We start from the raw sequence: 12,879 nt of genomic DNA on the forward strand, positions 1-12,879 counted from the left end.
GCATGGTGTGCCACGGGGAACAAAAGCCCCTGCTTCATACCGGAGGGCGGCGGGCTGCAGGTCGCAGGGAGTTACGAGGATATGAGGGTCAAATGACACCTGATGCCACGCCGTACGGAAAAACAAAACTAGGATTATACGGCCTTTATGGGTTCATTCACTAGCAGAGAAGTGGGGTCACTCTTCGTCTGAGGTTTTCTCTAACGGGCATGGCAATGCATGTGTGTTTCCAAGGGGAGCCGCACTGGTACTTACCCACGGAGTAAAGGAGCAGCAAAACCAGCTTCAAGCAGCGGGCAAAGCAAACATGATGCAAAACAGTTCTTTCGCAGGGAAAATAAAGCAACTTGGAGACATTCTGGTACTTTATACAAGTTCAAAGTCTGTGATCTCAAGTGGTTTGTGTATCCTATAACACGCCCTTGTAGAAGCGCAGTGAGCCCTGCTTTTCGCGTGCTGTCTGCGACACAACGTAGTTCTCTTGCTTCTTTGTGGGAAAAGGGAAGCTGAGTGAGGGCTGAGTGCTGCTCAGAAGCCGCGTTCGGAAGAAGTTTGTTATGCGCTGAGCTGCTTTTTCTGCGGAGTGAGCTGGAAGGAGCTGGGGAAAGGTACATATTCCACAGGATGAAATTGCCCAATCCTGCTACTTTTCAACAAGTGGTGCTACTCCTATCCCAACTATTCTCCTTCTGTGCTGTGTCCATAAGGAGAACAGAAGCTGGTACAGGTTTAAGCTATGGGAACGTTTCTTATTTACCAAGAGGGAACATAATATATGGGGTAAAGTTCATGCCTATAATGAAATAGGTAAGTGATCACAGCTGAGTGCAGAGCCTCCTGTCTCTTCTTTAACCCCACATCACTTTTGTCTGCATGGATTCCTGCTCTGTTTCTAAGCAAGCATGCATTTTAGAGCCATTAGTCAGCGATACACCAGCAGTTATACAGCCTTACTGCTGCTTTTGGGATGACAGGCCAGGATCTGACCCCGTCTCGCATGAACAGGGTGACATTCCTTGAAGCTTGATGGGACAGAAACACGTATTTCACAAACGGGTACGCTGTAGACACCATATGCTCCCACCTCAGAGGAACATGCCCTGGGACACGGAGGGATTCGTGGATATAGAGCTGAGCTCAGGCAAGCCATAAGACAGCCATGGCTGGCCCAGCACAAAAGACAGTGATCCCCTCCATGCCACAGTTCCACTTATGCACGTGGAAAATAGTTCCCTGTTGCCCTCTTTTTTTCTTTTTTTTTTTTTTTTTTTTTTGCCACGCAATTCCTAAAGGATACTGAAATAGAAGTTCACAGTCATAAAGCACAGCATTTTTATAAAACTAGCATTTCTCTTTTTTTTTTTTTTTGGTGAAGTGCAATGGCTGAGGCTTGTTAAAAAGTACTCTTTCAACCTGAAAACTTGTTGTGTTCTTACTTGCTAATTGCCTCTTTTGTGCTCTAAATGGCATGAAGAATTCCTTTCACCTTAGATTGTCTACCTAGTTTATGTGTTTTTAAAGGAAGAAGTCACAAGATGCTGCAGTAAAAGGGGACAGAAATGTTACTAATGATGGAAAACACATGACTGCATTTCTAGGTCTTTGTATGGCGGAGTTTACCTGAAAGTGCCGTGACTGCTGAGCGGTAGTGTAACTCGGTCGTGCTGTTCATAAGCGCGACTGAAGCTTTGGAGTTCCTTCACACCACCCAGCAGCTGCCAAAACTAGAGAAAAAATCCTGTTTGCTGCTTGATTCTGAGATTGGCACTCTCCTCCCTGCAAACCGCTTATCATCCCCATCTCCCTGCGAGCGTCACGCCAGTGAGAATCCGCTCCTGAGCTCTTACTGTCCAGCCACAATTTTATAGATTGCCAGGTTTTTTTAGACAAGGTGACCGCTGCTTCACAGATCACCAACTCACAAATTGTTTGTTCTCTTTCGCTTTGCGTACATCTTTATTTTAACCCACATTGAAGGCTTGTTTTAAGCTGGTCTTGAGCTGGGGGGAAAACTGAGGGCGCTGCTGTCGGTTCCCGAGAGTGCCCCAGCATACTTTACATTCTGGCAGCTCCCTCAGCGTGGCTTTGCAGCCCCTCCAGAGATCAGCTGGCTCTGCCGAGCGGTTAGTGGCTCCGAACATAAATGCCATTGCTGTCTGACTCTGTGGTTTCTGGGAAACTTTCCTGAAGCCTGTTTTCCTCCGCGTTTTGTCTTAATCCCAGGGGAGGAGGAAGGCTGCATTTTCGCTTCTCTATATGAACGGAGGCTCTGACTCTGGTCTGTAAGGTTCAGCCTGGAGCGTATGCCACAAGGCCGAGTTGGTCTCACTTCAAGAGATGTTTACTCCCACCATCACATAGTATCAGAACGCAAAGTGAGAACGAGAAGACTTTTCTGTATTTTATTTTTTGTACGTTGAGTTTTACTGGGGGCAGACAGCCGGTTACCGTATTGCTTTGAGATAACACCAGCCTGTAGGGCATGGTAGCGTTTGAGACACAGAAATGAGAATTATCCCAAAAGTGAGGACGTAGGTGTTTGCGTACAGTGCTATGTATGTGTTTGGGTGTGTGATGAGGCACACGGTCAAACATCCAGGCCTTATGCCCACCAGCTGTACAACACAGTAGCTGTATAGCGCTGGGATTTGTTACCGAGCTCATTCATTTGATGTCCTGACATTAAACAGACTTAACGCAGTCTCACAAAACATGGTCCCCGATTTAACCCTGTGATTGAGCGTGGCACCCCACCCAGCCCCTTCAACGCACAACCACTTTATGGTTAACGACAACCCCACATGGACAAGTTGAAAGGACCCTGAGGGCAGGGCTGCTGCGCTTACAGCGTCTCTAGCCCCTTCCCCATCCCTTCAAGGGCACTGTGCTGTGCCTACAGGCGTCACCTTTCTCAGAGGGGACATTCTTGCCTTCCTCTTGCTCTCTCCCCAGCGGGGAAGTCAGCGCATTAACTTCTCCGCTTCATTGTGGCAGCTCAGCAGGTTTGGCTCTGGTTCAAGCTCCGCAGTCTCCTTGCAGGGCAGCGACGGTTTTAATCAATGGCAAGCTGGCTTCCCTAAACAAAGTGCTGTTTCTTCAGAAAGCAAGAGCTTCGTAGCGAAAACATAAAAAGATGAACGGGTCATATATACGTACAGCTTACGTGGTGCTGAGCCAGCATCCACTGGGGATCTGGTTAAAAACTATAATGTTTAGGATATTTTTTTGAAATCTCTGTCTCTTGACTAATAGTCCCATATCTTGCAGAGAGCATGAGTCACTTCCCTCTTCCCTCAGAGAGGCCATTGTATATGATATTAAGTTCATTATGTTGCTAGGCTATTTCCTCTGTGGGCGAAATGTCAAAATACTGGCTACCTATATAGTCAGCATCAGAAATTAGTGTTAATTACGGATTGACTCCTCTGTAGTTATACTTCTGGAAAAAGTTCATCCAATGAGCCCCGATAAACCTAAAAAGGTACACGCAGCTGTGTAACAAATGATATGGTAAACTGAGTATTCCGTGTTTCCAGAGCGTGACTCTTAGCCAGGTCTATAGTATGGGAAATATTGATAACCAAAACAAGTACGGCTATTATTCTATAATTACTTACAGATACAGTTGAGGCTGATAAAGTAAATTATTCCTTATTCCATTTATTCCGAAAGAATAGATAATAGAAAAATAGAAATAGAAAATAGTTCAGAGAGAGATTAATTTTACCTAATTTTGAATATCTTAAAGCAAGCTATCTGTTTCTACCTGAGTCATCTAATTTCTTTATATGATCCATAAATGAGCTGCAAGAAGGAAATTCAAGCTCACCCATTTTAAACTTGGTCTTTCATAAAAGAGGTTGAATCACTGTCTGGAGGTTTGTGATTTTCTTCTTTGGTTATAAAGAGAGCCCAGATTACTGTTTTAGATTAGGCGCCTGCCATCCATCCCTCCATCCATCCATCCATCCATCCATCCATCCATCCATTCCATCCTTAAATGTCTATTTGTTAGAAAAATACTCTGTTAGTTTTGTTGTCAACAAAAACAACGTAATTAACAGAATAACAGGATCACTGCGTATTTTTTACAAAGATCAGGATAAATGTTTTGTTTTAATTTTGTTTTGATGACAGATCGGTTGTCATCATAGGTAATGCTTTAATTTATAGGTGTGATAACGGGACTTACTCACATACATCGCAGTCAGTTAAATTCAGTCACATGTGTTGCATCCACACAGGGAACAAGAAGTAATTCAGAAATAAATTCAGTGCTCTTTCCCTGAGAAAGCCCTATTTGCAGGTGAAGTGGCTCCTGCCAGCCCCATGGTGGGGGACCTGGCGCTCCTCTTCCTCGGTGGCGGCAGCAATGGCCGCGGTGCCCGGCTCTGCCCTCGCCCACCCCTCTGAGCCCTCACGCCCCTGCTCTTCCATCCCTCTGCTACCCTCTGGGTCATGAATATTAAGCACGGAGGAAAGGCTCATTAACTCGACCGGAAAACGTCATTAATGACCTTGACAAGTGTGGGGATAGATTGGGAAGGATAAAGGAGAGAGTGGGAGGAAAGGAAGTGGAGGCAATAAATAGGCTAGACCTGCTGTTACCGTGTTAATCTCTACAGGGGGAATCGCTGAGTTAATTCGTCCTGTACCCAGATCCTTTCCTTATTTCTGGACTTGTTTCTTCCTTGGTACCAACATTGTGTTTGTAATACAATGCGTATTTATTATAGTTTACAAAAATAAGAAATAAAAATACTATTTCAGACATGTTAAATACAACAGCGGATGGGAAATACACAGCTTAATGCATTAAGTGATACAATTGCCTGACACATAAAAGCTTTTAGTCCGCCCACTATTTTTTTAATTGGAGATGAATATGTAATTGCATACCACTTAATGTAACCTCCAGTTGTTGTTCCAAAATAGACAATAGTTTATTATATTAATCCTCTATAAGAGGCTTACAGCAACTATTATTTTTAATAATAGTCTCGCTAGTGCCTTTCTGAATCGACAGCATTTCACCTTTGGCTGTTGTATCGTTTGGTTCACTACATTCTTTTGAGAAAAATAATCATGATGTGTACAGAAAAGTCTATTTGAGAAGGATTTAGAAAGGGGATCTGAAGTTTAAGGGAGATTATATTTCCATTTGCTGTAGGTAAATTACATCTTTTATCTGCAGGGGAGGGGATTGAATACCCTGTGAGAAAGAAGTGCATATAAATGATAACTGGTCACTGCGATGCTGATAAACAGTCAATCGCATTGGTTTAGGAGAATTATAAAGATTAGAATTTTAATAATTTTAACTTCAGAGCAGTTACTGCAGGAGTCCTCCTAAATGAGCAGTTTCTTTTGCTCTGAAGTGGGTTACCCTCAAAAGATAGGTGGGATTACTGGTGATGGAAGCGCACCCAGGCTCTCCAGAACAGGACCCCAGCGCAGATAATGCGCTGCCATAAATGCTTCCAGCATATTGTCCACAGCTCCTCAGACTCGTGATTTGCAGGGGGACTGGCTGTTATTAGAAATAGTAAACAGAAGAAGTTGAAACTCCGAGGAGTAAAAAGCAAATCTATAGATATATCTTAATTCTTTAAAAAAACCTGCGGTGCTTATTTTTTATTGACGATGTTGAGTTTACTGAGCTCCGGCTCACCTGAAAGGAAGTTTAGGGAAGTTTAGTGCTGGCAACGAGAGACTGTTGGGTTTTCAGTGGGCAAGACAGCACCCCTGAGGAGCCCAGAGAGACCTGCGATCAAGGGATGCTCCCAGCGACTGCAGTTGGAGCTCTGTTGACGTGGAGAGCCTTCCCGCCAGCGGCAGGGTTCCTTAGGGAAGTGGGTTGTGCAAGACGGGGTTGGCAAGTGCCGCTCCGCAGGCATTGTGCTCTGATTCATGCTCAGAACGTTTTCTGCATGGAGCTTGTTTCCTCCCACTGTGTCAGCGGCACAGAAGCCTTTTAGCGGCAGCTCCCGGTGCCGGGGCAGTGGGAGGCACGGGCTGGCGGCTCTGTGGAATGGCGAAGGCTTTGGCTGGCTAGCCTCCGCCACTCTTTCCCCTCCATGCCGTGTTTCGCTTTAGAGCACTGCATGCCTCACCGGGATTGTCTCCCCAGCACATCGTGGGAAGGGGTCCGTGGGAGAAAACCAGGGGAAAACCAAATAGCTGCAAGATTCCTGCACCGTGTGTCATCTCCACCGCGTGTTTGCAACTGAGCAAACATAATCTGTCTGGCAGATTACCGAGTATGCCGTGCCTGCGAGGAAACAGGCCTTTCTTTGACCTATGACTGTATCTATCTGCGGTGTTAAGTGTATTTAGTTAGAGATCAGTCGTGGATTTGTCACCGTTGCTCATCACGGAGCAATCTATCTCCCTTTCACTCGTGGTGTCGTCCAAGGAGACATGCCCGTGCCGCTCCTCTGCCCGCCGCAGTTGTGCCCTTCGGCAGGCAGAGGGGTGAGCCAAGGACCTGCCACTGGAGACCCCGTCCCTGCCAGCCCACGCCGACCTGGCGGCAGCTGGGGGAGAGGAGGCATCGCTCGCACAGCATCTCTTCCCGGCATGGAGAAGCCGGGCGGCATGCGAAGTTCCCCCGCCACTTGCTTGTCCTCGGCGCTGCCCACACGACGACGACAGCAATCGTGCCACATGTACAGAACCGAAAGCTTTTCGTACTACAGTTTGTTCTTTCCTACCCCCGAGGCCTTTGTTGGCGAACAAGACGCCAGTGTTTGAGGGGAGAGACAATGGCGTGGCTCAGCTCTGCGAAGGCGTACTGGAAATGGCGCAACAACTGAGTCGTGTGTGTGCCCCCCCCCCCTTTTTAATTTTGTTGTTCTGGTTCAGTGACATTTATTTTGCTGTAAGTGCCCAATTTGCTATGCAGTACATGTGTTTTGCAGAGAGACTAGTAAACTAAAATCATATGTTGCGCAGAAATCCTTTGGTCTGAAAACGCAGACAGCCCGTATTTGCCTTTCAGCCTTCGCTGGCTTAGACGTTCGGTGACAACCAGCAACAATATTTTTAGCCGCTGGCGTTCTTTTCCTTAGCTGCAGGCTAACTTGCTAACTTGATCAAGAGATGCTCGTTAAATGAGTTGACACCATGAGCAGTAAATTTTGTATTAAGAAAAAAAAAAGGATAAAAGAGAGCACCGGGGTTGGCCTGTGGTATCAGTACGTTGGAACTGGTCGCTGCTGAGAATCTGTCGTTGCTGTTGTTTGCATTGTATTTAGGGAGGGAAGGGGTTATATATGTGGTCCAGCTCATCTCAGTTTTACAGCACCATTTTACTCATCAGACCTGGTCGGGCTCTGTATGATTAAGCTTCTTAAGAGGATGCACTCACTGCTGGCCTTCTGTACACATCCTGTGTTTGCAAGGGATCCCACTAAACAACTGTCTAAACAGGGCCCAAGCAAGGCAAAAAACCCAACCTTGGGGATAAATAAAATTTCATATATGATAAACAGTAAATACTGATCCGCCTTAGTCATATGAACTGGTTTGGCTGAGTTGTCCTTCTCCACGTCTATCGAGTTTAATGCTTCTGTGCGAACACTCAGATTTTCCGTTAGATATAGTACTGTATGTCTGATCCCAGGATGACACTCTGATTTTCCAAAAATAGTTTAATAAATAGAAATTCCAAGATGTATCGTCATAAGCCTATAGGTTGAGTGTCAAATCTGCCATGTTATGTAAAACACATTGGTTATATAATGGGATTTTTATCAGTCTGGTGACATAAATACAAATATCGGAGCATTATTAGGAAGCGACCTCTCTCTGACTTTAGCTGTTATGCTGGAAGGCAAGACAGATAGTAGCTTATGTGTATATGGGGATTTAGATGCTGTGGCTCCAGGGGTGTCTAGCAACTTAGAGCTAGTTTGGGGGTTTTGGTACAGATAAATGTAAATACATTTAAAATGGTACTGAGAAAAGAAACTGGAGTGTGGTAAGAACTTCAACCTGCTCCTAAGTTTCCTTCATGATGGCCCAGACTGAAGCCATTGCTGCTGGTGGGGTCAGGGATGTACTTAAAACCAGTGCTCCTCATCTCTTGAAATAGATTGAGGGAACGCGGGGGAGGTATATGTCTTTATCTGTTGGAAAGCAGATAAAGGTCCTGAGCTAGCAGAAATCGGGACACACTAGCGGGAGGACATATGGAAGAGCAGCAGGGATTTCCTCCAAGCAGAGCGATGTTCATACATGCGTCGCAGCCAGTTGTCAGCGGTGGGCAGATAACGCTGCCGAGCCCCAGGGACAGACTGGGCAGGCGGCAGCTGCCCAGGGAGCCATGGGGTTGTGTGGGGATCCTCCCTGCCGAGGAGCAGAAGCTCTGGAGGACGGGAGCACGCGAAAGGAGGTGCTGCGAGTTACCTGGAAAAGAAAGGAATTAAGTATGCTATACATAGAAATAGGTGCATCGTTTTATAACGGAGAAGCTGATTTTGCAGGTTGCACAACTTCTTGAAAACCCCTAAGTAGGGCACTATCTGAAATTGCTCGGCCTGATGTTACCGACGGCCGACCATCTGTCCCCATGGGCTTTCAAATCAGGAGAGCACTGCTTTTGCTAAGAGCAGGCAGTCTATATGGGGGAGGCTTTAGTAAGTGAATTAGATGAACCTTACGGCTTATCAGCCTGAGGTAAAAGCAGACTGAAAAAAAAAAAAGAGGCAAGTTAACTTCAGAAGTTAATATGAGTGAATTAAATACTTTAATTTCATGTGTTTTCCGGGTAAGTTGAAGTGGGGCAGACTGTAAAAGGCTGAAGTGGTCTTTAGTGTCTCCAGTTCAAAGAAGCAGTTTTCCCAATAGCACTGGTAAGCGCCCCGGGTTGCTCTGTCGCAGCATCTTGAGTGTTAGACACATCTTAGAGAATTAAATCTCACAGCGTAACTCATGTCCTCCCCTTACGGGTGGATAATGTGTGTACTCGCTGAGGGAGCAGGAGAGGGGAGCTGGAGGGAGGGAGGGAAGCTGGTGGGGAGAGGGCACTGAACGTGCTTCCGAGGGGATGCTCGGTGTCACACATCCGTGTCCTGGGACGGGGAGCTACCTGCCTGTGAAAAAGTGAATCGGGTGCCCAAAGTAGCACTGCAAGACTGATCAGGCTCCAGATACCTCCTGTGCCTGGGCTCTAACCATAAATCACTTCCTCCCTTCAAATCAATAGGGCTACAGAGATGATTAGGGGACTGGAATATCTCTCTTATGAAGGCTGAGGGATTTGGGTCTCTTCAGTCTGGAAAAAAGAAGACTGAGAGGGCATCTTATCAATGCTTATAAATACTTAAAGGGTGGGTGTCAGGAGGAGAGGGCCAGGCTCTTTTCAATGGTGCCCAGCAACAGGACAAGAGGTAACAGGCACAAACTTGAACATAGGAAGTTCCACCTAAACACGAGGAGGAACTTCTTTACTTTGCGGGTGGCAGAGCCCTGGAACAGGCTGCCCAGGGAGGTGGTGGAGTCTCCGTCTCTGGAGACATTCAAAACCCGCCTGGACACGTTCCTGTGCAACCTGCTGTAGGTGACCCTGCTCTGGCAGGGGGGTTGGACTAGATGATCTCCGGAGGTCCTTTCCAGCCCCTGTCATTCTGTGATTCTGTGATTCTTGCCACCCCGCAGACCCTGTTCTGCAAACAGGGCCGGGGACATGGGCTTCCTCCACCCCCGTGAAGCTCCCCTGCCTTCACTCAAGCACTGCACAGGGCTTGGAGGCTTCCTCGCCTGCATCCTCCCAGCTGGGCTTTCGACTTCCCCCGACAGTCAGCTAGCTCCGTGCTACCAAGTGCACGCTGACAAAATGCCCTGGTTTAAAACGTGGCATAAAAGTGCTATTAATGCTTGGACTGCAGCTGGATTTTTCCCTTTGTACAGGATATGAAAAAAAAATAATTTTTTTTTAGCCCCGTAGGATTAAACAATCATCGTGGTTTTAAGGTCTTAATCTCCGGGCATGCAGACTGCTGGCTGATAAGTCTCCGAGTCTGAGTGTAATTGGATGCAGTATCGGATTCGGTTGTGTGGGCTTTCCCGGGGCTTTTTGTTTGTTTGTTCATTTTTAACGTGCTGCGGAGTTGAAGTGATCTGTCCCTGGAAACGCGTTTGGGCGTGAAGCTGTAACACCGTTTTGACCCCCCTACTCCGGGGGCCGGTATTTCGGCAGCACCTAGCTGGAGACCACCACTCGGGGAGGGTTGGGGGCGGGGGGGGGGGGGGAAGGTTGCTCGGTGTATGAATTCAGGCTATTGTTCGAGGCACACATCTGCCTTAAGAAATCGCACGGCACAGGCCGTTACTTATTCAGATGCAGAAGCTCCTTCCGTCCCACAAGACGGCCCATTCAAGTCACATGCCAGAGGTCTCGGCAGAATGGGCTGCAGCTGCTTCAAATCTGCTGTCTAACATCAGAAGCAGTTGGACAAACTGTACCGTACTGACTACAGTCAGGCTCCCAGGCGCCAAGGAAGACAGGGAAAAGATTTGGGATCCCAGCGCTATGTTCTCGGAGGATCTGTGGCTGGAAAATGAGAAAAACTGCGCCGTGGTTCACAAGTCCAAGCGAGGGAGGAAGCGCCAAGAGCTCCTGGCCGTGGCCCTGGGGGTGAAGGTGGGAGTCAAGGGGGCACTTTTGTGGCAACCTCTGAAACTCTTTGCCTATTCACAGATCACCTCCTTGGTCAGAAGAGCAGCCTTAACTCAAAATGACAACCATTTCAACTACGAAAAAGCACACAATTTTAAGGTAAGCACAACTTCCTATTATTTTTTCAGCTGAAAAGTTCTGGTTTGATGCCTCACATTTTATTCTTTGCTGTGATGGGGTTTTCACGCACCCATCTGTACTAGCCCTGAGAAAAGTCTTGAAAAAAACATTTTACTTTCTACTTTAAGTTCCCTTGACTGCATTCTTAATGTGCTTTTACATAGGCACTTAATGCAAATAGCGGTTTTGCTACTCAGTACAGTACTCGATTGGCATTTTAGCTCTTTTTGCCCAGATTCAGTTTTCTTTTCTTGTTCAGAAGAAAAAAAGTACTTCATATTGATTGTCTCTACCTTAAAGTGTATCTGTTTTTCAGTGATAAAAAGGCCCCCTTTTCAAAGCCTGGCTGTTACCAGAAGCCAGTAGCATTTTACCAGCAAACGTTTCGGACCGTTTCTGTTTTCAGAAGTTGAGGGAGCTCGGGTGCTCCCTAACAATAAAGCAGAGCGCGGCAGGGGTATTGTCTCCCAGCTTTTGTTCCACCACCATATGCTAAGGAAATGCCCTCAGAGTCCCACTGAGCTGTAGGATCTGAGCTTCTGTTTGCTTGTCAAACTAAACCAAATAGCTGGACAAACACCGGGGTGTTTAAACGGATCATCTTTTTGCTGTCTTATACATACAAAATCAGATTCTTAGGGGTTTTTTTCCCCCCCAAGTGCTGTGTCTGGCATGCTGCAGCAGGGAAGTGACTCAGCTTTGGAAACGGACCTTCCAGGCAGCTTGTACTAAAATGTGTTGCCAAAAGGACTGTGCTGGTTTCAGACTATGCCAGCCAGTTACCGTATCTAATGCTGTCAAATTGCGGTTTGATGCTTATCGGGATGGATACAGAGAGAATAAGAGGCAGTAACAAGACAAGAAAGGAATGCATCTCAGCTTCGAAACCTCAGTTTACTTAATGCTCCTTGAGGATGCCGATCTGGGTCACTGTCAGAATAGTTCAGCTCATTAGCAGAAAGAGAATTTTCTGATACTCATCTCGGGCCTGTCAAGAAAGGAGAAGCACCGATTAAAATGATTTCACTGGTTTCCTGCTTTGGCAAAAAAGCTTCACTTCTTATTTTTCTAAATATTCTGCCATGCAGACATTGCTCCCCTCTGTAGCGCCTCTGCTGTAGTTGGTAAATCAATAACTTAATATTAGTGAGCAAAGCAAATAATAGCATCCCTCTTCTTATTCCCCCTCCTTGACCCAGTCTACAGAAAAGTCAATATTTACCTCACTGATCAGCACTGAAAGAAATAGGGGAAGTACTCTGTATTTTATTGCTTGATTAAACTAGCTTTCATTCTTTCTGGGTTTTGCCCTCATTATCATTTTAATATCAAAACTATTTTAGTTTAAGTAGAAAATATTTTCTCATGACGAAGATTTTTTTCCACTTTGACCTATGCATTCCTTCCTCTTCAAAATTCCCCTTGTTTTGGCTTTGATTTATAATTGGACATGTGCCCAGTTAACTTTGCGTTTGCACAATCTAGCTGTTGTACACTCTCTGTTCCTTTCTGTTTCCAAAGAGTCATAGTTTAACTGGAAAACCACGTGATTAAAATATATATGTACTCAAAAGCTTGACAGCACAAAATTATTTTTTTTTATCCTAGGAAAGGAAATTAAAAAAACTTAGGGAAGAAACATTAAAGAAAATAAATTGCCCAGAAAGGCCAGTCAAAAGTGTTACATTTACTTAATGAACAAATACGTTCACTATGCAAATACAGTTAGTTTTCCAAAGGAGTATATTAAAACATGTCCAGTTGAAAAAAAAATGTGGATAGAATGCTTAGACTAGAACACTGAGGTTTAAAAGACGGATAAATTTAAGTCTAGCATCTTTAGTATATTCCATATTCATTACGTAAAAGGATTAAGAAATTATTTAAAAGAGAAAGAATGGCTTTTTGGGTCTTGCGGCAAAATTCTTAATGGCTTTTGACAGCACTCAGGGTATGATGATATGGGGTTTATCTGAAGGAGAACGCTATTTTGCAGACATTCAAAGAGTTGTCTTCCCCATTTTTAAGTGAATACTGATGTGTATTATTGTATCATTCAGCTCAGTTCATGGGGACAA

General features: G+C 45.6%; 1 protein-coding gene across 1 annotated transcript in view; it reads left to right on the top strand.

Annotated features, from left to right (window-relative positions):
• Nucleotides 1–12,879, top strand: part of CHN2 (chimerin 2) — a 167,303-nt gene that overhangs the window by 131,044 nt on the left and 23,380 nt on the right. Inside the window, exon 7 of the mRNA XM_063325096.1 lies at nucleotides 10,703–10,780. Coding sequence (XP_063181166.1) covers nucleotides 10,703–10,780 — 78 coding nt within the window. The remainder of the gene's footprint in view (nucleotides 1–10,702; nucleotides 10,781–12,879) is intronic.

The sequence above is a fragment of the Chroicocephalus ridibundus genome, chromosome 2, assembly GCF_963924245.1.
Source record: "Chroicocephalus ridibundus chromosome 2, bChrRid1.1, whole genome shotgun sequence".
Lineage (NCBI taxonomy): Eukaryota > Metazoa > Chordata > Aves > Charadriiformes > Laridae > Chroicocephalus > Chroicocephalus ridibundus.